General features: G+C 37.8%; 1 protein-coding gene across 1 annotated transcript; it reads right to left on the bottom strand.

Annotated features, from left to right (window-relative positions):
* Positions 1 to 24395, bottom strand: HSF5 (heat shock transcription factor 5). Its single transcript, XM_087825641.1, has 6 exons — positions 23717 to 24395; positions 18527 to 18901; positions 11759 to 11856; positions 8737 to 9255; positions 7745 to 7922; positions 1 to 71 (listed from the first exon to the last, which is right to left on the bottom strand). Exons 1-6 carry the CDS (start codon positions 24393 to 24395, stop codon positions 1 to 3), a joined length of 1920 nt encoding a protein of 639 aa, XP_087681767.1.
* Positions 24396 to 24753: the final 358 nt, after the last annotated feature.

A 24753-nucleotide genomic window follows, 5' to 3' on the forward strand; every position in this document is an offset into this window, starting at 1 on the left:
TCACTCTTTTAATTCCTCCTCCTTTGGAAAGTGCTCTTGCTTGCAGGCCACGTCCACCAGCAGATGAAGATCTAGAAAGAAAGGAGGTTTGTTTACTCCCTCGGAGCCTCTCAGGCTGCAGGGTTCACACGCAAGTCTTCAGACAAGAAGAACAAGTTGCTTAGGTTTCTAAAACCATTCTCTCATCAGAGTCTCAACTTTAGGGCATTCCTGTACCTCTAAAGCACACAGATACAGCCCATTTGTTAACCCAACGAGACCAACAAAGTTTAAAGTGACTATCCCTTCAGTGATGTGGCCAAGCCTTTTTTCATTTAAAATGCCTTTAATTATAAGTGAAAATTTAAGAAAAAGTGTCAAAGGGATTAGGTGAAAAATACACATGAAAATTCGTTTCTTTGATGCTAAAGAACAGGTAGGTGGGTTGTGGGAATATGAAAAAAAGTAATGCCTTCAGAAATACAATGTTAAAATAAGTAATCACTACTTTTCAAAAGTTGCCCCCCTAATCTTTTTACTTGTTGACTAACATAGCTGATCTCTTACAAAAACATCTATCTGAACTGTCTGTAAAAACAAAGCGTACCCTTCCTTCACAGAGGTCGACAGGCAAAGAACAGTCCATTAAGAACAGAAAGAAGTAAAAAAATCAGCTTTTAGCTCTGGTACAAGTTCTGTAACGCAAAAAGCTAAGACTATGTAGAGAGGTAGACTAAATGGCTTACCTGAGTAACAGATAGAAATAAAAGGATGCTAATGAGGCTTCTAGATTCAATCTAATGCGTTCATAACTTCTACAGTCACGCCATGACTAGGGAGCTTTTTAGGTTGGTTCTGAAACTTACAATTTTGCCCTAGTGGCATTTTAGAGTTAAACTAAACTATACAGCATGAATCCTTTATTTCATTCTAGACAGAGACTTTTGTCACTATGTTTGTAGAACACAGCCTCTGCAGGATTGATCCACAGCCTGGGTGAGAGTTGATTCAATAAAATAATTCTTTAAGAAAATCTAGAAAGCATCTGAAAAAGTACCTAATTTTTGTCATATTTTGTAAAAGACAGACCAGTCACTATGGGCAGGTACTCACTCATCTGGTGAACTGTACTACAATCTATCTATAAAGAACAAGCAATTTATCCAGATGCACATCTTACAGAGGAACAGGCCATTGTTTATCACTTAAAATTGGCTTCTTGCACACCCATGGCCATAGCAGCATGATTCACAACAGACAAAAGGTGGAAGCAATCCAAGTGTCCACTGATGAATGAATGGGTAAAAATAATATTCCATTGCATGTACTTTGTACATGCAATGGAATATTATTTAGCCTTAAAAGGGAAGGAAATTCTGACACATGCTATAACATGAATGAACCTTGAAGACATTATGCTAATTGAAATAAGTCATTCACAGAAGGACAAATACTGTATGATTCCACTTATATGAGGTAATAGGAGTAGTCAAATTTATAGAGACAGAAAGTAGAATGATGGTTGCCAGGGGCTGCAGAGTAGGGAGTTACTGTATAATGGATCTGGAGTTTCAGTTTAAAAAAATGAAAAAAGGTATGGAGATAGAAATGGCAGTACAACAATGTACACTTAAAAATGGTTAAAATGGTAAACTGTATTTTATGTATATTTTACCACAAAATGGCTTCTTTACAGTCTAAATAATAGTAGTAATAATAATAGTAATAATATCTTATATATATATCACATCATTTTTTCAAGTAACTAAAATGCATTTTTATAAGGTCATCTAATTAATTCTGAAGAGTAAATAGATACTCAGAGGAAGAACCTCTAAGCTATATGGCCAACAAGTAAAGCCAGTGGTTTCTAAACCTTGCTGCACATTGGCAATCTTTAAAAAATATACTGATGCCCACAGCTCCTACCCCATACATTCTGATTTAGTTGGTATAAAGTGCAACCTAGGCATCAGTATTTTTATTTTAAGTATATCTTTATTGATTTCAGAGAGAGGAAAGGAGAGGGAGAGAGAGAGAGAAACATCAATGATGAGAGAGTCGTCATTGATCGGCTGCCTCCTTCATGCCCCCGACTGGGGATCGAGCCCGCAACCCGGGCATGTGCCCTGACCGGGAATCGAACACCAATCTCCTGGATCCTGGGTTGACGCTCAACCACTGAGCCACGCCCAGCCGGGCGGCATCAGGATTTTTAAAAGCTGACCAAAAGGAGTAGGAGGAGTAGCACCTACTTAGGATCATTCTCCAAACACCTTAGCTCCATATCAGGCAAGGAGAGGCCATATCTTAATGCTAAAATAAGATTTTGGGATATGAATAGACCCAATTGTAACCCAGCTTTGAAAGCAGAGTAGGAATTCTTGATAATGACAAAGGTAAATACTATTAAAGCAACTACAGATTTCATATGGGGTGGCAGACTGAAGGACAACAACAAATCCTCTTCTTTTTTTCAGTGAACAAATGTCATTTATTTAATGGCTTATTAAGACTTCATCACATTGATAGGTTCAAATAATGGACAAGGTCCCAGCCAGGTGGCTCAGTTGGATGGAGTGTCATCCTGTACACCCAAAGGGTTGAGGTTCAATACCCAGTAGGGCACGTAAGGAGGCAACCAACTGAGGTTTCTCTCTCACATCAATGTTTCTCTCTCTCCCTTCCTCTCTCTCTAAAATCAATAAAATATATCCTCAGGTGAGGATAAAATATAATAATAATAATGGACAGGGGCACATCACATATAGGCATTTAAAATAACAGTAGATATATGGCTTTATAACAGCCTCTGAGTGAGTTATATAAAGTAGTATGAGCAACAAACCATCTTAACCTTAATGATTGGCTTTAAAATAGTATTTGGCACATAACTTCTAATAACAAGCATCTAAACATAATAATTTTATTAAAGTGAACTTCCTTAATTAGCAAAGCTACCAATCAAGGAGTTAGAATCTACAGACCAATAAAAATACAAAAAGAGCCCAGCCCACATGGCTCAGTGGCTGAGTGTCAACCCATGAACCAGAAGGTCACGGTTTGATTCCCGGTCAGGGCACATGCCTGGGTTGCCGGCTCGATCCCCAGTAGGGGGCATGCAGGAGGCAGCTGATCAATGACTCTCATCATTGATGTTTCTCTCTCTCTCTCCCTCTCCCTTTCTCTCTCTGAAATCAATAAAAACATGTATTAAAAAAATATAAAAAGATATATATAGCTTGAATCTACTAGACTTCATTCAGAAGAGAACCTTGCATACTTATCAGAGAAAATAAGTATTTGAGAATCACAGTAGCTGAGTTGATTTGAGAGCTAAAAGGCTTTGAAGAACAAGAGCACTATGTCTACTTGTTTGGGAATGTTTATTCCTACTACAAGCACTCTCTACAGTTTGGGGGCTATTACCTTAATGAAATCTCACCCATAATCCAACAGCTACAAAATTCCTTTCTTCAGGAATGAACTGAACTTTACTCTTAAACATTCAGTTTCCCTTAACTATAAATACCCCATCAGAATATAAGACAGTGTAGCTTCCACAATAAGATTACTATTTGGGTATATTCAGTTTAGGGTAATATCATTATAGATATTGGAGGTGCATGATTGAATCTAACTTTCTTTACCTCTTGGTATTTTTAATCCACAAGATATTTCCTTAAGTCAACATGTGCTCAAAAGGCCACACAGCATGGCAATCACTGATTAACAACCTCCTTCTAATAAAATGCACGTCTATTGAAATCAATACAATGTGGATACAAATCAAATTGAAGTCACTTATTTTAAAAATTTCAAAGAAATCTTGAAGTGTGAGGAGATGCCCCTACTTAAAGAAAGCTGATAAATTTTCAAAATAATTCAGTTATAGAAGGGCTCTGATAAGTTCTGGAATACAGAATGCTCCTGTTCAATGGGATATTGAGCAACATAATGACATTTTCACATTTAATGTTAGAATCATAGGTTCAGAATTTGGAGCCAAAGGAGTTTCTAGAGGTGATTTCATGAAATTGTAATGTATTATGAGAGCTGGAACCTTATTTTTAAAATAATTTTTATTTATTGATTTTAGAGAGAAAGGGAAGAAGAGAGAAACATTAATTTGTTATTCCACTTCTTTATGTGTTTATTGGTTGACTCTTGTTATGAACCCTGACCCGGGATAAAACCCACAACCTTAGCATATCAGGACAACGCTCTAACCACTGAAATACCTGGTCAGGGCAAGAGCTGGAACCTTACTGAGGCTCTGCTAATCACTACTCTTAATGATAGTGACAGTTGAAATTTAAGTGATACTTTAGGAATTTTACATTCGGTTCCTATCATTAATAGTTTAACCATATATTTTAGTAGCTACCAAAATAAAAAACATTTGTCATCTACAAGAACTAAACTGAATACTAGTCTATTGTGAGTCCTCCCCACAAGTACCTCCTTACTCTCTTAAGGGCTTCTCTGGTCATCAATGATCAGAGCTCTGAAAAGATCAGAAGCTAAGTCACAAAGATTTTCTAATATAGGGTGCAACAGACTGAATGTTTGTGTTCCCCCCAACCCAATTTATATGTTAAAACATAACCCCTGATGAAGGAAAGGTGAAAGGAATTTCTTTTAACATAGAATCTATAATGGCATATTTATATGCTTACGGGAATTATCTAACATAAAAGGTAAAATGTGATTATTGAAGAACAAGGGGGGGTAACTGTAAGTGCTAAGTCCGTAAACACACAAAAGGGAATGGAGTCTATACACAAATGAAAGGACTGGCCTTTTCCCACTGTAACAGGAAGAAAGGCAGGGTGTATGGTTACAACAGGAGGTAGATTTGTTGGTGGGAAGATATAAAAGTTCTAGCTGCTTCTGTTTTCTTGGGAAAATAAGCAACAAGATCATACCTGAGAATGAAAAGAAAGGAGGGGTGCTGGAAGTTGGAGCAGAGAGAAGGTGAGAGTGGCTTTGGGAAATGGGGAATGCACTGACTAGGGAAATATAGAATCCCTCACAACACTGAGACTTTTAAGTGAGACCAGTCATTTGAAAAGTATTTAACAGTAAATCTTACACTGACTTTGGGTAAGGTTTCTAAATGCCACAGGACCATGTTTTTGTAGACCAACTGTTAGGCTAAATCCTGTCAAGGAATAATAATTTTCAAGTTCATAAATTGTATGTCTGCTTACACTTCATCAGAAAAGCTAACTCTTTAGCAAAGAGGTTCTAGCTTAAGCATAAGTCATTTATTTGCTCCCTGACCCTAATAAAATGAACATGTAATTAGATGTCATAATAACTCCAATATTTCACAACTCTTGTTTCACAGCAGGAAGCCAAGGTCAATTAAGACTCATTTATCAACACTACTGACCAAAGGATAAGGCTTTCCTCAGAAAAGAGGGGAAAAAAAAGAAACAGGAAAAGTTAATAAAGATAACTAATGTGCTAATTATTTTATCAGTTACACTTATAATCATACTATGAGTGAAAGAGAGGAAATCGTTACTTTAACAGCAGACACCAGAGTTCCTCTTGGGGAGGTAACTGTCATTGTTGAGGAGTATATCTTGACAGGTTATCCTGGTGAGAGAAGATGTGGCCTCAAGGACATTAGGAAATAGAAGAGATACCTAACCTTCCCTGCCTAGGTAAGATGCAGAATTCACGACCTGAGTAAAAAACAGGGAGAAAAGAGGCAGGAGAAGAGAAGGAGCGGTGCTAGTACAAGGAAAGACGGCAGCGTGGCAGGGGGCCATACTGACTAGTGACAAGAAAATGTGAGAAGTGGAAAAGTGACTGAAGGTCTTTCAAAAAGAGGGATGGTTAACACTCCATTAAATTATTTGCAATATTTTAAATGCAAACCCTTTCTACCTCCCCAAATCTTCAGAAAAGTGTGCTACGCATACAAATGCCTAATGTAAATGCTTAGGGGAAGGAGGGAGCCAAACTCTGCATCTGCCATGGCATGGAGCAGAAAGAACAGTTTTAGGAGGTGAGGAGTGGATGAATCTGGAATTAAGCAGAAGTAGACTAGAAGTGACTAGAAATAAAAGTGACTAGAAGCTCTAGAAATTCTCAGAAATCTCAGAAAAGCATTTTTGGTGTGGGATAAAGGTTACCCTGAGTTAGTCATATCTAAACCTCAAAAGTGAGGTTAATATCTGGGATATAATATTTTTTCAAAACATTTTTTAAATCACTCATTCCTATTTTTAGTATTTTTGAACTTTTTTTCAATTTAAAAAAAATCTAGGAAAACACAAAAAGTGGTGAAAATTTCCCATAATCCCACCATTGTGTAGATTCATATAAAATTGAAAAGTAAAAAAAATACTTCTCAACACCACCAATTCTACTTTCCCAGAGGTAACCACTGTTATATGTATATCAGTGTTATCATATATACTTCCAGATTTTTTTCTATGGCTATATCGTATATGCTTTTCTTTCTTTTATTCTTTCTAGAAATGGGACTGTCCTAGACATATTATGCTTCAACTTGCTTCATTCACTTAACATATTATAAACATTATCTTTCCAGGTAACATATCAAGCTACTTCATTTTCTTAAACGGTTGCATAGTATTTATTGCATGAGTTTATCATAACTTAATCTAATTCCCTATTATTAGGCATTTATGCTTTTTCCAAATTTTTGTTATTATCAATCACTATAGCAAACTCTGTAGGAGAGATTCCTAGGAGTGGAGTTCCTGAACATTCTAGTTATTTATAGATAATGCCAAATTGTCCTTCAAAAAGTCCTATAAATTTACATTCCAATTACAGTTATAGGAGGTTCCTTTTGCCCTACACCTTTATCAAACCTGGATATTAGCAGTAGTTTAAAAGGTTTTGCAGAAAGAACCCAATGAGTCTGAGCAACATCTTGATCATATCATTATTAATTTACCTTTTGGAGAAATTCTCACAGTTCTCAAAATTTTTCAAATTTTTATAGGTTATAAAATTATTGCTTGACCTGATTAATTCTACCTTAACTGCATGCCTCTGACATGCATATAATTTGAGAATAGTAAAGTTGTCCACTGGAGATTTTGATGACATGTTCTTGGATGACATAAGAAAAACATTTTATTAGATGTCACTATTTTCTTTAAAAAATGATTTTGTTCAATTTTCCTAGAAAGAGTAGATGTATTATTTCCCCATACACAAACCATTGAAATGTATGTGGAGAACAAGTGTTTGTGCCTAAAACAATCACTAATTCTGTGCACCTACAAACCACAAGAGAAACAGTCCCACTGAAAGAGCCATACTTTATACTGTCTTTATAATATGCTCAGGATAATGTCTTTAATGTTCATCTAATTTTTTCCTGCCATAATTTAAGCACATTCTCTCCTGTCCTATACCCTGTTAATAAGAGAACAAGGACATCTATTATTACAAAGTCTTTAGAATTGGAAGCAATTATGAAATCACCCGTCATTCTTGCCTTCTTCAAGTTAAATAACCCAAATTCCTTTGCTTTTACTTAATACGTTCTATCTTTTTAAAAGCTCAAATTCTTACATAAAATATTAGAAAAAAAATCTTTTACATACTTTACAAGGATAATTAAGAAAAACAGTTAAAATTACATGTAAAATAGCAATGTGATAAGTAAAATACAATTAGTAATTAATGAAGACCCAGAAAAACTGTTGTTCATATATTAATTCTACACCACAGTTCTACTTCTAACATTCTAGAGCATAATAATCCTTACCAGGGGACTTTCCTTGCTGTGAGCTGCTTCTTCGCTCCCTGTATCTGCCTGGAGTGGATAAATCTGTGTCTTTACTTGGCTTGCTAGCAGGCCCCATCTCTGAAATAAGGAATCCCATCTGTTCTGAAGGCAAGATGTTCTCAGGTGGATTGGTCTGGCATTTTATACTGGCATCCACCTAAAATATTAAACCCACTCATTAAACTCACTCATTGTTCTGAATTTCCCCCAAATATCTACTAAAAGTTAATATATTTTATCAGAGTTCTATTATAGAAACATGATCCAGTAAACATGTTTGTAAACATCCTTATGAATGATATTATCTTTGATTTTGTTGATTTAATCTAAATATTCAGTAGTAAGATGTATTATTTCCCCATACACAAACCACTGAAATGTATGTGGAGCTTAAACATTTACTTACACCCGGAGAAAAATTTACCAGGAAGCTTGTTTTGTGTTTTTTAAATTCTGCTTTAGGAATGCAGATATTAGTAAAGAAATTGCAATACAGTATACTCACAAGTCAATTAGAATTCAATAATGCCATAAGAAAGTATAAAAAGACCTCCAACCATCTCATTTCGATGCTACAAATGCCTAGGAAGTCCTGATGTTATCTGTCAGATAAACTATCCCTTCCGAGTAGGGGAATTTAATCAGCCAAGCACACCTAGTCCATCCAAATTAAGATAGGAAGCAAAACTCAAGGAATGCTTTTAACATGAAAGCAAGTCTTTTACCACAATGTTCGGTCAGACCACCTCTCTAGAGGTTGACTTCAGATCATAATATAGTGAGAGGAGGCCTGAGGGTTAAGATTACTTCTTTCTGAATATTTTGTGTAGAACCCTTGGGACATGATCCTTCTAGAAAGCACAATAAATTGGTATTAAGCCCAAATAAAATCTGAATACACCCTCCACTAGAACAGCAAGAAAACTAGGCACTTTAATAAGCTTTATTAGCACTGTTTCTTTTCCCCTTACCTGGTGTGGGCTGAATGGTAGCCCTTCCTGCACAAATACTACTGAAGGTGGAGATGGATTATGACTTAGCTGCTCCTTCAGTTTGACATGAGCTTGTTGGATGGCAGATTCCTGCATTGTAGTATTTTCAACAGGCTGAGCTGTGTGGATGGTATACATGTACTCAGGTGACTGTGGTAGAGAGCAGGTAATTGCTTGTTCTGTTCCAACCACAAAAGATGTAATATCTGAACCTACAGGAGTAAGTGGCTCCAGCTGGCTAGCCTGACTTGCGGAAGATGGATTGTTATTGCTTGAATTAGCTAGGATATGCTGGCCTCTGTTAGACTGAGATGTTGGGCACTGATTCTCAACAGGCTCCACCTTTACCATCTCCAATTTAGGGGAGGAATGCAACTCATCTAAGATCCGAAAAACAGCCTCTAGGTTTACTTCTGTCTTTTTATTTTCATCAGTAGTACCACAAGGCCAATTAGAAGGCAGAAATTCAACTGGATAGGAGGATGGCATTGGAGGATTCTGGGAAAAGAGAAAATAGGACTGTTTGGATAGAAAATCAAATATGAGATTAAGGAGGAAAGAAACAACATATAGGCTGATGAATGCTAAACATAAATAGATTAAACTTAAAGCTTACTAAAAAACTTGAATACCAATCAACTTTTCAGCAGTGATAGCTTCAATTCTACTGTTAACAGTTACTTAGCAACTATATGTCAACCACTATGTTAAGTTTAATATTGGAGTGGACCAAAAATTCTCAGGGTTAAAGTATACAAAATCAAAAGGCTACAGTCCCCAAATACCTAATTTGCTGATAAAATATCTATATGCCAAGTTTTTCCATAAAGGTTGACAGACAAAAACATCACTTGTATCCATCATATACTGTTTTAGGAATGCAGTAAGGAAATTTCAAACATAGGATGCTCATAAGTCCACCAAGGCTTCTATAGTTTCAGGGGGAGGTACTGTTCCAAATGATCTGAGAAAAAATGGATGGAATATCAACTGTCCTTTGGTTTCTGAGATTGTTTCTTTTTAATAATAAAACAATAGATTAAAAATAGCTATCAATTCTAGACTGATCTTTAAGATGTATTATCTTATACATTGGACTTTGCACAGAGTATGCATTCAATTACGTTTGGTGATAAATGATCTCAAGCTATGAACATAAAATACTGAAAAGTAATGATTAAGTAAAACATGTAAAAAAACAAACTTTGCACCTAATAGGCATTCAATAAATGTTTCTTGATTATCTCAGATTATAAACCTAAAATACAGGACAGTTATGATTAAATAAAACATGTAGTGTGCTGATGTTGCTAAACACACTCCAAAGATTGTGTCAATGATTTGAAGAACATTAATGCCAAATAATGTAAATTTAATGGTTAGAGCATCAAGCTACTTTACTACAACAAACAGCACCATTTACTGAGTTCTCACCATGTGCCAAGCACATGAAACGTGCCTTACATATATTATTTCATTTAATCCTTACAAGAGGTCTATGAAATATGATAATCTCCATTTCCAAATGATGAAACTAAAGTTCAGAGAAACTTCATAATTTACTGAAAATCACAATGAAATAACTGATAGACCAGGTTTCAAACTTAGGGTTGCCTGACTCAAGATCTCTTGCTCTTAACCATTACAGTATACTGACCATTCATGCACTTTCACCAATACCTACAGTCCAATTTATTGCATTTATTTCCAGAATGGCATCTGAAATACTTTCCCTTTCTTTCCATTTTAAAATTTTGTCCACTTATCTTTATTTTCCTATAATAAACATGCATTGTCCTTGTAGTAAGTCTTTAAAGATGCTTTAAATTATTTAATACAAACATAGTCAAGATAAAAACACTATCAGAGTATTGCCAGTATGATTCAGGGAAGATAGTGTCTGGGTCCACAAACAAGAGCATCCACTTTGTGTGACAGATATGTCCTTCTAGAAAGATAAACAGAATGGACTTTCATGATTGATTATATCTACCATTAAAAATGTCAAACTAAGCACCCCTGATCTGATTCTATACTCTTCAAACAATCTGATCATAATTTAACTTCCCACATAGACTTTCTAAAAAAAAAAAAAGAAATGTTCTTTTGAATATTGGAATGCTACTAATAAGATATTCTCTTAAGAACAGAAGCTATCTTGGCTACATAATATCAAAGGCAAACACGTAATTCCAATCTTTCAACAATTATTATAGCATAAAATACAAAGCACAGAATTTAATCTTATCCTAGAAATAGCAATCTAAAACAACTGTTTCATAATAAATAATGAGAAGATACTTGAAGTACATTGTTTACAACATGGGAACTGAAGGACCACCACTTAAATTTGTTTTTTATATAATTTTTCTTTTCTCCTTAAAAAAAATTATCATAACCTATGGACACGGACATTGGTATGGGGAAGGCCTGGGGGTGGGGTGGATGCAGGCTGGAGGAAGTCAATGGGGGGGAAAAGGGGACATCTGTAATACTTCCACAATAAACATGTATTAATTTTTTAAAATTACCTATACCATCTTGGAAGAATCTGTCATTTGAAGGCTTATATACTCTTAAAGTTTATCTGGTATTCATTTTACCATGGAAGAGCCTAGAATAGCACTTGTTCCAACTAACCTCCGACAATGATGGAAACGTTCTCGATCTGTGCCGTACATTCGGTAGCCACTAGTCTATGAGACTACAGAGCATTTGAAATGTGGTTAGTGTGACTGAGGAATAAATTTCATTTAATATTAATTAATTTTAATTTAAACAGCCACATGTGGTTAGTGCCTACTATATTGGACAGTGCAGGTCTAGAAGAATCCTAATATATCATTTATATCAACTCTTTTTTCAGAACTGAGAAAACTGAGGCCATAATCCACAGTTTACCTGTGGCTACTCATTAAGATAAAATTACACTCTGAAATTCTGCAAGGTCAATACTATTGCGCCTGATGTACAGAGTATATCCACTGTTCCAAGATCTTACCTGGAAGTAGTTGCAGTGTGCATACGTAGAGGCAGTGGGAGTGACACAACTACTGAGAGCGTCCATGTGGGTAGGAGGAGAGCAGCACTGTAACACAGCTGGGACAAATACAAAATAGGATGTCCATTAACCAAACTAAACCTCTATAGCATTCAAGGTACTCCCCTCTTTCATCTTGGAAAAAAATGCTTTCCTTTGTAGGTGCAATAAAATATATTTAATCCAATTAGGTGCTACTGTTTGTTGAAAACATGGTAAGAAATCAATTTTAAAAGTCACTATAAAGTGTCATGTCTACTTTTATAAATGATTTTTTTAGTACCTAAACATTTTTGTACCTTTCTAACCACACATTTACTCTTATTAAAAGTAACTTCTTTTTGTTGAAAATATCAGAACAAATTTTGGAATTCCAAAATAATTATTTCAATCATTTTAATAGTGGCAAACACTTGGACGAGGGTGTGCTTTTAAGGATAAAATAAGTGTGAAATACTCTCCAAACATTCCTACCACCATACAATGCATCCAGTGAGATGTATGCAAAAAAATGTTTAAACATTTAGACAAGTGGTTAGGAAGTCAAATCCTAGTGCCAGACTGCCTGACTTTGGAACCCAGATCCAAAAACTTAATAGCTGCATAAGCTTGAGCAAAGTTCATCTCTTTGGGCTTCAGTTTCTGCATCCCAATAGAATAGGGATTATAATAGTACCTACCTAATATGTTTGTTGTGAGGAATGAATGAGTTAATATACATACAGCGCTTAGAACTGTACTGGCATAGAGTAAGGAATCAATCAATCAATCAATCAGTAACACTCCTATTATTTTAACTAAAAAGATACATTTTCCAAACTTTCTCTTTATAGCTAGGATACCATGAAAAGATTGAACTCTTTATACTGGAATAGTTATACTCACAGATGCAGTCTTAAAAATTGGTTGAGTATGTCTTTTCCAGAGAGAGACTCTCCAGAATGAATGAAAATTAAGTTATTATATCACACCTTTGGATTAAATAGAGAATGACATTTATTTGAGTATCTACCATGTTCCAGGCACAGTAGTAGGTACTTTACATATATTGCCTCATTTCATCCAAACAGCAATTGAATGAGGTATTACCATTACTTTACAAAAATAGGGAAACTAAAGCTCAGAGATATGAAATAATTTGCCAAAAGTCACAAAGCTGGTAGTGATAGATGCACTGATCAAACTCAAGCACGTGTCCTTTAATATTCCACAATACTTCCCTAATCTTCCTTCTTCCTAAAACGTAACATTTTAATTTTACTAGAACTCTACTTACTGAATATTTTTAAGATGACTTCATTACACAGTGCACTTTCTCTTTTTATGTACACGTTTTTCATATTTCCAGTGTGCTAATAAAATTACTAAGTAATCTCATTCTGTAATCTCTGAAAGTAAAGTAGCCCAAGGACTGTAAAAATCCATTGAAATGCTTCCCTATTTCTCCATTATTGACTACTGACATTTAAAATGTCAGAAGTTCATAAAGGTACACTAGAAAAAAATATTTCCTTATATTTATGTGCAATTTAAGGCAGATTAACTTTGCACATGAAAGGGAAAACTTGAAGTACTGGATAGAATTCTAGTTCAGATCCAGATATTACTTAGAAGGTCACATAAAATTCAAACTGTTGTCACTTCCTTTATCCTTGAAGATTCAAATTTAGTTAAAATGTTTTGGATTTGAATTTGGTTTCCGAGGATATTCAAAAGCATGAACATCCTAAGAAATAAGTTAAATGTTAAGAAAGCCAAACACGGTCTGCAGGGTTTGCCAAAACTCTGAAAACAAAATGGGACTATAGTTTTCTAGTTTTAAGGTAAAGAAAACCTAGCCCCCTAGCGGCAGGAAAAGATGATGCAGGTTTACATCCATCAGGGCACCATCAGTGTGCCAGAGAGAAGGCTGATGGAGGCAAGGTAGAGGTGGGCAAAGGGGAAGAAAGTGGGGACAGAAACTCTGCTTTGGGTGGTGGGTGCACGAAGCAGTGTGCAGATGATGTTTTGTTGAGCTGTACACTTGAAATGGTTTTGTGAACCAATGTCAGCCCAATAAATCCAATAAAAGAAAATAAATCAATGAAAGGTTATTAGCTTTATTTTTCTGATATTGCTATGTCTGACTCTATTGGTTACACATTTTAAATAGTTGTTAAAAGTGTACTTTAAATTTCTTGGAGAAATAAAACAGAATATGCAACAGAGAAAATATTTGTAGTTGATAGCTAATTTGGTATCTCAGAAAACAGCAAAATAGTGAATGTCCTCTAAAGTGTCCAGTAACAAATGAAAAGTAGAAAGTTACCTCATGAAAAAAAAGGGCTTGAATAGGTAATCCAAAAAGATTCCTCATGCAGCTGTGAGAGAGAGGAATCTCTTGCCCTTAGGGACAGCATGGACGGACCTGGAGAGTATTATGCTAAGTGAAATAAGCCACGCAGAGAAAGACAAGTACCACATGATCTCGCTCATATGTGAAATATAATGAACAAAATAAACTGATGAACAAAACAGATCCAGAGACACTGAAACATGCAACAGACAGACGTATCTCAGAGGGAAGGGGGGAGGGTGGGAAGAGATTAATGAGAGAATTTATATGCATATATGCACAGCCCATGGACAAAGGATAGTGGGGGAAGGCCTGGGGTGGGGGTGGGATCAGGATGGAGGGATCCAACAGTGGAGGGCAAAGGGGCGATATCTGTAATACTTTCAACAATAAAGCTTAAACCTATTAAAAATAAAATAAAAAGATTCCTCAATGGCTCCTTCCTTACCCATGCAGTCCTACTTTGTACAGTAAACAAAATAGAACAAAGCCAGGCACATATTAGTAAGCTTATTGAATACAAAAACCTAGCTATAAAAATGCAACTGTGTCCTTAATACATGTATTAAGAGTTTCTCTAGCATGTATTATGAGTTTATCGCTATGTCCTAAAACACATTCTTCGGCATAAAAAACTTCTGGTGTCTTCCTGAAGGCAGCGTTAAGACATTAAATTGCACGTAAGATGAAAAACTAGAAAAATGAACAAGATTCTATTTCAAATACATTCATATAAGAGTTGACTGCATTTTTAAAACAATTCTAGTAATTCAGAAAAGCCAGATTACTAAAAATTATCTAAAGGTAAAGCTTTTCAAAAAATTAATAAAGGTAAAAAATTTCACTCCCGTTGTGAAAACAACATCAAACGGAAAAAACAGAATTTAAAACAGGGCAAAAGTAAAAAGAGTCAACTAATAATGGATCTACAACATTTTTGTCTTTGAAGGAGTGACGAGAGTGGAAAAAATGTAAATGAGCTAGGCAGAAAAAACAGATGCTTCAAGAGAGGAATGAAAAATGTAAGAAATGATTCAGCTGAGTCATTTTATGAGTCAGTCTGATGGCAATTTTTTGGTCTCAATGTTTAGCTTTACTAGATATAACAAAATTCAAATTTTACTGGTTATACTATAGGAAGACCAGATCCACATTTATTTTCAAGGTAAGTAATTTTTAAATGAAAATTTTTTTTTAACTAAAATTTCATCAAAACCTCAGGTGATATAACTCACTTTGAAAGGACTCAAGTATGACCATTATTTCAAAACTGGTTACTTTATTAGGACTTACAGGGCTGGATTTGGGAGTATTATCCTGCCCCTGAGAATAATATTCTACTTAACTTTGGGCAAAGTTATTTGTAATGCTCATCAAAAACTGTGTTTAAGTTACTGGTTAAATTGCTTACTACTGTTTGCTTCCTTTACCTAAAGTTTGAAAGAATTAAGTACTTGTACAGCATTTTTATGGCACTTTTTTTTCCATAGTAGGTCTCTTGTATTTAACAGTCCAACTTTTTATTTATATAGTACTTCAGAATGTTCAAAGCAATTTTGCCTACATTATATATTGAACCACTCTACATATTAGAAGTCATCATGAGATCCCGTATCCTCATAAGCTCAGAAACATTACAGTCATTTCAATTATCCCTACTGAGGAAGACAAAACAAAACTTCTGGCAACGAGGTTCTACTTCCTAAGCACATCAAAACTTTAGCAGCACGTACCTGTTCTTTCAATGTTTCTTCCCTCGTCCTTACCTTGAACTCTTGGAGACAATTTTCAATTTATAAATTTATATCCAAGCTAACATAAAACACTTTTAAATAACATATCCTAAGTCATAATAATTTAACAAATAGTATTTCTATAATGAATGAATAATATTAACTGTAGTGTTTTCTGATAAATAATATATAACTGGCTCTTATAAAATTTAGAACTAGGAGTTTCCAAGAGGAGTTTCCAGAATGGAATTTGGAATACATTTCCCACAGAAGCATCATCATACAGGCTAGTTTGGCTCCTGAGCCAGACTGTAACCATCTGTACGTTAAGTGTAGGACTAATACCAATATAGAACCTAACCACCATATCTAATATGTCCATAGAAAATGCCTCCAAAATTCCAAACTGGAAGGCCAAACACATTTCTACATCTCTTTGCTGCAGTCTTTCCAAATTTCAACTCCTCAGAAGCTTTTGAGTCTTTAGTAAGTTCAAGGAGGAGGGTTTGAAGGGAGTTAGGAAAGGACAGAGAAACATTTCTTGGTAAAAGGAGGAGAGATAGGGTTACTATGTGGTTATGGGCTACAGAATATAAAGCAAGTGTAAGGAAGACAGGCTGTCTCCATGCATATATTCTATGAATACAGGGGATGCAGCCAAAATTACAATGTAGATAGCCATACCTAACGTGTGTTTATTAAAACATTGGATTCAACTCACTAATAAAAATCTGACCCTATTTGTTGCTACACGAAAGATATTTAACTTATAACATAAAATTAGTCATCTACTGTTTTTAAAGATCACACAGATATTTTTGTTCTTCAAAGAGGCTGAACCTGGCCAGAGTGGCTCAGTGGTCAAGAATCGACTTATGATCCAGGAGATTGCAGTTTGATTCCTGGTCAGGGCACATGCCCGGAGGCAGCTGATCAATGACTCTCCCATCACTGATGTTTCTATCTCCTTCTCTTCCTCTCCCTTCCTCTCTCTGAAATCAATAAAGACATATTTTTTTAAAAAAAAGTAGCTCACAATCTGGAAAAATACTAGCCCTCAACCTTTTTCTACATAAAAAGGTGAAAAATAAAATTTCTAATAGGCAAAATGATTAAAAGTGCTAAATCATCCTTAGTCCATATAATCCCTTCCTCTTTTTCTTCTTAGCTCCATTCACAAAAACAGTAGCAGCTCAAAAAAATCTATAAAATCCAATGTAATTTAAACTCTGGTTTTATTATTTTAATATTATTAAAGTTATATGTTTTGGGAAAATAAAGCAATCCCTTTAGTTACTGTATTTAGATAGAATGAAATGAGCCAATAGTAAAAGAATATAGTCGATATTACAGCTAGAAAACAGTGAGAACAGCTACCAGATTTACAACTTTTAAAAGGGAACAAATTTAGTTCCCTTATCTAATTTACATTCCTTCCATTTATTTTAGCTTTTGATGTCGTCCTGCCTGAGAAAAATAGTCTAACAAATACCTTCAGTGGTTGCTTCCAGATCTACATATCTTGAGTAAATTAATTTTCCTAGAGTCTTAACTCACAGGGCAAAGAAATGCCCCCTTTCTTCTCTCTCTGGTCTTTTCTGAAAGCCTTGACCCTTGTCTTGTTTCTATTGCCCCATTTCATCACTGTGTAAAGCGCACTACATTATGAAACATACACTACAGCTATGCTGCTTCTGCAAAATAGAATATACATTTGACTAAAATAGTAAGGCTTTTACCTTGCAAAAAGGTATTCCCCCAAAGAAGACCCCCCCCCAAATCTAAACAGATGGTCACTATCATAAGGATTCCCAATTATTGGCTTGAGATCTACCAGCATGTCTTCAAGCCCTTGGCTGAGCTCTAAGTCAGTTGTCATTGTCAGGTCCTCCTTTCTACTATTCCCCAGTTCTTAGTTGGCTGGAATTAACATTGCAGGGACTGTACTGTCAAACCACACCATCAGAGTTTTCCTAAAAGAATATAATTTATCCCAGCCAGCGTGGCTCAGTGGTTGAGTATTGATTCACGAACCAGGAGATCACAGCTTGATTCCCAGTCTGGGCGCATGCCCCGGTTGTGGGCTCAGTCTCCAGCAGGCGGCATGCAGGAGGCAGCCAATCAATGATTGTCTCTTCCCCTCTCCCTTTCGCCCTCTGAAATCAGTACAAACATATTTAAAAATATGTATATATAATTTAGTTTTAAGAGACAGAAAACACACTCTTTTATTAAACTTCATTACAGGGATGCTAAAATGATTTCATTATGAAGTAATCTCACTTATAAAATCAAAAATATATAAAATATATAATATGTATATAAATATATTTTAAAAAGAAAAAATAATTCTGCATCAAGCACAGAATTATAGCAAGGTTCAGTGTAGTCTTAATTTCATTACTCCAACACAGTTTGAGAATACAAACGTTTCACTAAAAATATACACCTTTATGCACCAACAGAATTTTTATCGATTCTTAAGAACACATGAAATTTTATAGATTGCTTAAAAATATATCTTGATGAGAAATCTTTGACATTTCTGAGGTGAATATTCCTAGGATTTTTGTTTAAGCATGCAGAAATGTATTAAAAAATATAAATGCTCCTTATAAAGAAGTACCTTAAGAGAAGCCATTGAACTTTAATTTCTCATACCTGTTGGATAGTAGGCTTGGGAGTACTGTGCTGAGGGTGTGTAGTTACTATATTTTTGGGAGGAGTTGACCATTGTTTGAGGACCTTGCTGAACATGTACAGATGTGGCACTGGGCTGCAGGGTATAGGTAACTTCAGTTGGAAACCTCTGCAGTACAGGAAACGGAACCCCTTTATCTGAAAAAGTCGGAGATGTTTCTACTTGTCCTGGGTGCATTCCAAGGGAGTTCTGCCATGTTCTAGGAGGAATCGGGGTCCGATCTAAACCTTTCAGAGGGAAGGCACTGTGGTTGTGGGATGCAGTTGATACGTAGGAATAAGGAGACAGACTATCTCGCCGGAATGACCGATGGAATTGTCCTACAGCCACGGGTCCTGCATAAAAGAGGAAAAGCACATTTATTAATTTTACATTACATCACTGGGGGTAGTAAACCAAACATCAAAAAATACATACAATTCTTCACCTATGAAATGTTGAGTTTTCAGTAATTTTTTAACACAACAGAAATTAGGTATTGTACAGAATCCAGAATATGAGATTACATATATAATGATGAAAAAATAATCACATAAATTTTTGTTTGGTTTTCAACTGACTGTCATAAGAGACAAAGTGACCAAACTTTAAAATTAAATCAAATGTTAAATTAAATATTCAATGTTAAAAGCCTTTTATAAATTATTCAATCCTTTTACCTTTTACCTCAATTGACTGATCCAGATTTTTCCTATGTGTAAGTAACTTCCTAGAAGTTTTAGAAATTCCATTCTGGCCTGGCCGGTGTGGCTCAAAGGTTGAGCATCGACCTATGATCCAGGAGATGTTGGCTTGATTCTCGATCAGGGCACATGCCTGGGTTGCGGGCTGGATCCCCAATAGGGGGAGTGCAGGAGGCAGCTGATCAATGACTCTTTTGTCATTGATGTTTCTCTCTCTCTCTCCCTCCTTTCCTCTCTCTGAAATCAATAAAGACATATCTAAAAAAAGAAAACAGAAATTCCATTCTGTGTTTCAAATCATTTAGGAACCTTAATAGGCACAAAAATAAGTACCCTTTTATATACATAAAAGAAATAAGTGTGGAACAAATGAGAATTATAACACAAACCAAAAAGAAATTTAATATTCTTTGCTCCCTTTCAATTAAAAAAAAGAGATAATTTTCACCCTGGCCAGTGTGGCTCGGTTGGTTGAGCATCATCCTGTGCACCAAAAGGTTGCCAGTTCAATTCCCAGTCGGGGCATATGCCCAGGTTTCGGGCTCAATCCCTGGTCAGAGTGCATGGGGGAGGCAGCCACTCAGTGTTCTCTCTATCCCTCTCCCTTCTGCTCTAAAATCAATTTTTAAAAACATATTTTAAAAAATGATAATCTTTGCAGAAAAATCAGGCTTGAAAACTTTGACTTAGTTCTCTATTTCATTCCTTAAATCAATCAGTAATTTCCATGGTCTGTTTTTCTTCAAATTATCTCTACTAGTGTCCTTTCCTAGGTATCAGTGGTTCTCAAAAACTGATTTACATATGAGACACCTGGAGAGTCTGTTAAAAATCCACATACTCAGGCCCAGAAATTCTGATTATTTGCTTTCTCTTATCTAGCAAGGTAGAAAAGAATTAAAAAGTGGGTATGAAGAAGAGAAAGGGCAATATTATGCAATGAGAAAAGGGAAAATATAAATGTTGCAAGCTGAACTTATTTTATAGACCGTGGTTCTTGAACATAAACAAAGCTAGCCTAATTTATTCCTAGGAAGGGCTTTACGTATTATGTGGTTCATAAATGCCATTCAATTCAATTTGTTTTATTAATCAAATCCATAAAACAGAGGGAAAGTCCAATTTATATGCTACTCATCTGTTTAACTACATGGTGAGAATGACACTCGAATACTTACTTTTTCAAATATTTAAACTGTAACCCTATTCTACATGTTACACACTGTTCATTTTGCTTCTATGGTGTTTAGTTTCTCTAAAGAATAAAGCATTAGAGAGTGCTCCTAATTTTTTGCTCAAATAAACTCTTAAAAAATAAAATAAAATAAAGAAAAAGCATTAAAGCCAAAAGTAAATACATACATACAAATATATACAAAACATTCTGGAACCCTGGATCAAGAGCTCTAAACTTAATGGGGGGAAAAAATCTTAGTTCTGAAGAATGTATTTAAATGATATAGCTCTTAAAAACTACTTTTCCCATTTCCTTTAAAGAACAAAATATAGTTTTTATGCTACTTGACTAGCAATTCAATATGTATACACTTTGAACTCACCACTGACAGTTCTTTTAAAACCTAGAAACATTTTTTGCTCTTCACAACAGGTATTTCTGAGGTCCCAAACTACCCAACACTTCATTTTTCCTCCACACTTCATGGGTTGTCGTAAGCAGACACACATGAGCAGAGTAGGAACCATAGGCCAGGTGCGGAGGGTCACCAGGGCCTACAGTGCTGGGTGCTTAGCAACTGGCAAAACTACAAGCCCTTGCACAACCACTCCCTTAAGTATTAACCCCTGGAAATGACATCTAGGCCTTAGTTGTGGTTCATTCAGCTCCAGGCCCAGAGAAGCAGCAAAACCAGTCAGAACCAGCTGCATTGACTAAGGACCCTCTGCCCAGGTGCAGACAAATTAGTGGAGGTGAAGACCCTAGGGAGGCACACCTAGAAAGCTAATGAATCTTCTATTGAGATCCTGCCCGAAGGCCCCCAGATAAAAGCCCTCAGGGCAGAGGACCCTGCATGGTTTACTCTATGGAACACACGCGCCTCCTCAAGGCACATTTTCCTTGCTCTTTCTCCTAAACTCCAAGGACACTTCTTTTGTCTTCGAACCTTGTTTCCTGAGCTCATTTCTTCTATGGCTCACTTATACCTCTATGACTTTCTAAATAAACTTTCTCTTATAGTTTGAGTCTTGACTCTGAATTCTTTCTAGCCAGTACTGAGGCTGCTGAATCGAGGTCAGGTCTCACTCCACAGGTCTAACACCTGTTGCCCTTTTCCCACCGCTAACACTATCAACAGTGCAATAGCTCACTAATCCTTTTTGTACCCTCTTTAGAGTTAAGCTGTTGATGAATTTTTAGACTGTCAATAATTTAAGCAGCTAAAGAACTCTCTACCTTGATTTCTCAATTTCTGGCTTAGATCTGAATTAAAATATAAATTCTACTTCTACCAAGATAAATTCTGAGTGACGGCCAAATATTAACATATTTTAGATGCTGCTAACATAAGGACAGTTAGGATTCGAAGGACATTCCTTTAAATTTGTTTGTTTTTTTGAAATAAAAATCTAAAAACATGTTCAGGTGTTTTTTTGTTAATATGTCTTTATTGATTTCAGAGAGAGAAAGGGAGAGAGGGAGAGAGAAACATCAATGACGAGAGAGTCATTGATCAGCTCCTCCTGCACGTCCCCTGCTGGGGATCGAGCTGGCAACCCGGGCATGTGCCCTTACTGGGAATCAAGCTGTGATCTCCTGGATCATAGGTTGATGCTCAACCGCTGAGCCATGCTGGCAGGGCTGTATGTTTCTTTGTTTAAAGTAGTTACCCTATTTCTCTCAAGAACACATTTTCCAGTCTTTTCTCATTATTCTTATCAGATACACAACCTGAAAAACAAATATCCATGGCAGAGAGTCTGTCAAATGTATGCCATCGTATTGTCTCCACTGCCCTTTCCCCATTCGATTCCCTACCAAAACCAATAGCCATCATATGGAAGGAAGTAGCTTAATAATTCCTTCAGAATTCCTTTAGAACATTCCTATGCCACTGCTATTTTTCCAACTTGTTACTAGAACTCTAACCTAATCCCTTATCTTCTAAACTCCACAGAGGCAACCTAATCCCTTATCTTCTAAATTCCAAACAAACAAAGTGCTGCTTCATTCATAACTCTTGGCTTACATTAAGTTGAATGCAGTATTACTTTTATTTGTATAATTTTAAAGGTTTCCATAACTAAAAAGTAACCCAGAAATCTTTATGTTAAATCCACGTTAACATGCTGAAAACATTTCTGTTCTCTCCTACTTGAAGGTAAGGAGTGAATTCTCAATATTATATCCTGTTGCTTTCTTGGAGTTCACATCATAGACTCCTTAAAAAGAGAAAGGGAATATTGCCACTCTTACCTTCCTGGAAGAAGGGGAAGAGCATCAGAAATCAAGTTTATAAAATTTTCTATCACAGAGAATTTCTGAACTTTTAGTAAACACAGATTTATAAACACAAATACTTTTTCCCCCCAAATACTTATAGCCAATAGTGAAAAATTCAAAGGCCATAAATGTGAGCTTTCTAAAATTCTTTGTAGTAACTGAAACTTAACAGTGTAAAGAAAATCATTTTTGCCTTACATGTGTCCTACCATAACCTCTTAAAATAAGTACCAGCTCTAATTAGCTATACTGAAAGAATTGTTTAGCAGACTCCACCCACATACGAAGGGTATCTGGTAAATAAAATATATTACTACATGTTTGCTCTTAAGATATATAAACAATGTCCTATCCTTCTATACTTGGAGCCTAAAATATGACTGTCAGGACACCTCTTCCAAGATTTCTTAGTTACGTCAATGGGTGGAAAATGGCATCTCTTCAAGGGCAAACTTCCACTCAGCGTACCCTGTTTACGTTCCCTTGGTTGGTATAAATGGTCTAAGTTCTCCTTAGAAACTTGGCTGGGACTTCGTTGCTTCTTCCTACCTTGACCCCCATCAGTCTCACCCTGTAGTCACTGCATTCTGCTTCCCGTTAGAGTGAAGGAGACCCTGCCGTGTTTCTTGCAGACCCGGTGCTTCAGCAAAGGACTCCTTATTCTAGATGCTCACGGGTCTCAAGAAGGGAATGGCTGCGGCCATATGGAGTCCCAGAGGGGTACAGGAAGAGGAGAAAGAGCCTAAAGAAGAGGTCCCTTTGGCCGCTAGCGGATATAGAAGGGACCAAATGCCCGCAGGCTCTTTCCACGGGTATGGCAATTAAGGGGGTGCTGGTGAGAACGGTGATGGCGACGTGACCTACATCTGGGGAAGCACAGCGGAAGGTGGATCCTGGGCCCATCTCGGATACCTCAATGACGAGGACGTGTGACAGTGTCTTTGAGGTGGCGGTTGCTCCCTGTGCCCTGCGGGGGCCGAGGGCACAAGAGACCCGATGGGACTCACCGTGCGGATCGGGCCGGGGCCCCGCGGGCGGCGGCGGCTCCTGGTGCTCCAGCGGGGAGGTGGAGGTGGAGACCGAGGCTGAGGCCGGCACTGAGGAGGAGGCCGAGGCGGAGGCGGAGGCGGACGCCGAGGCGGACGCCGACGTGATGAGGAGCCTCTGGAAGCGGTTGGGCGGGCGGCAGGGCACCTTCAGGCCGGCCGCCAGCTTGGCCTTGTTGGCGCTGGTGAGCCTCTTGAGGTGCACGAGCAGCTGCGGCTGGTCGCGGCGGAAGTGCGGACTGTGGAAGTGGTGGAGCGGCCCGTCGCCCGCAGGCCCGCCGCCCCCGGGCCCCGGCCCGGGCCCCGCCGCGCCCGGCCCTCCCAGCACCACCTTGCGGAAGCCGTAGAGGTTGAGCTGGCGGATGAAGCTGGTGAAGTTGGTGGTTTTGAAGAGCTCCGGCTCGGCCCCCGCGCCCCCGACGCCGCCGCCGCCGCTGCCCCCGGCGCCGCCGCCGCCGCCTCCCGCTCCCGCCCCTGGCGGGCTGAGCAGTTCGGCTTCGAAGAGCGGCTGGTCGATGAGCAGCCCCTCGCCGCGGCCGTCCCAGCGAATCGAGCGGTACCGAGGGCTGTTCACCAACCGCCACAGTTTGGCGGGGAAGTTGTTGGGGTTGATGGGGGTGGAGAGCAGCGCCTCCTCCATCGCCCCCGCCCGGGCCCTGGGCCTCGCCCCACCGAGCCTGGCTCTCCTACCCCGTTCTCGATCCCCCCCAGGCCTTCGCTTCGCCCTGCCCCCTCCTGCCAGCGCTCGGCCTTCACGGACCAGGGGACCGTTGGCGTACGAGCCCCCACCGCGCCTTCCAGCGCGGCCAATGGGGCCTCGAGTTGCCACCTCGCGCCCGGAAGAGGCGCCAGCCGGCCTGCCTCCGGCCCCGCACACCCGGCCCTCCCGGCCCGCGGGCAGCGCGGCGCCCGGGCCACGCGGCAGCATGGGCGGCGTAGGCCACGACGCGAGGTCATTCCCTCGGACCGCCGGTTTGGGCTGGGAATTGCTGCCCACC

Source organism: Miniopterus natalensis, chromosome 17, assembly GCF_054644295.1.
Source record: "Miniopterus natalensis isolate mMinNat1 chromosome 17, mMinNat1.hap1, whole genome shotgun sequence".
Classification (NCBI taxonomy): domain Eukaryota; kingdom Metazoa; phylum Chordata; class Mammalia; order Chiroptera; family Miniopteridae; genus Miniopterus; species Miniopterus natalensis.

Coding starts and splice junctions, on each gene's coding strand:
- HSF5 (XM_087825641.1), bottom strand. CDS start 24,395: ATGGAGGAGGCGCTGCTCTCCACCCCCATCAACCCCAACAACTTCCCC. Junction 18,902..23,716: donor GCCCCGGCCCGATCCGCACG/GTGAGTCCCATC, acceptor TCTTTTATGCAG/GACCCGTGGCTGTAGGACAA. Junction 9,256..11,758: donor CACACTGCAACTACTTCCAG/GTAAGATCTTGG, acceptor CTCTTTTCCCAG/AATCCTCCAATGCCATCCTC.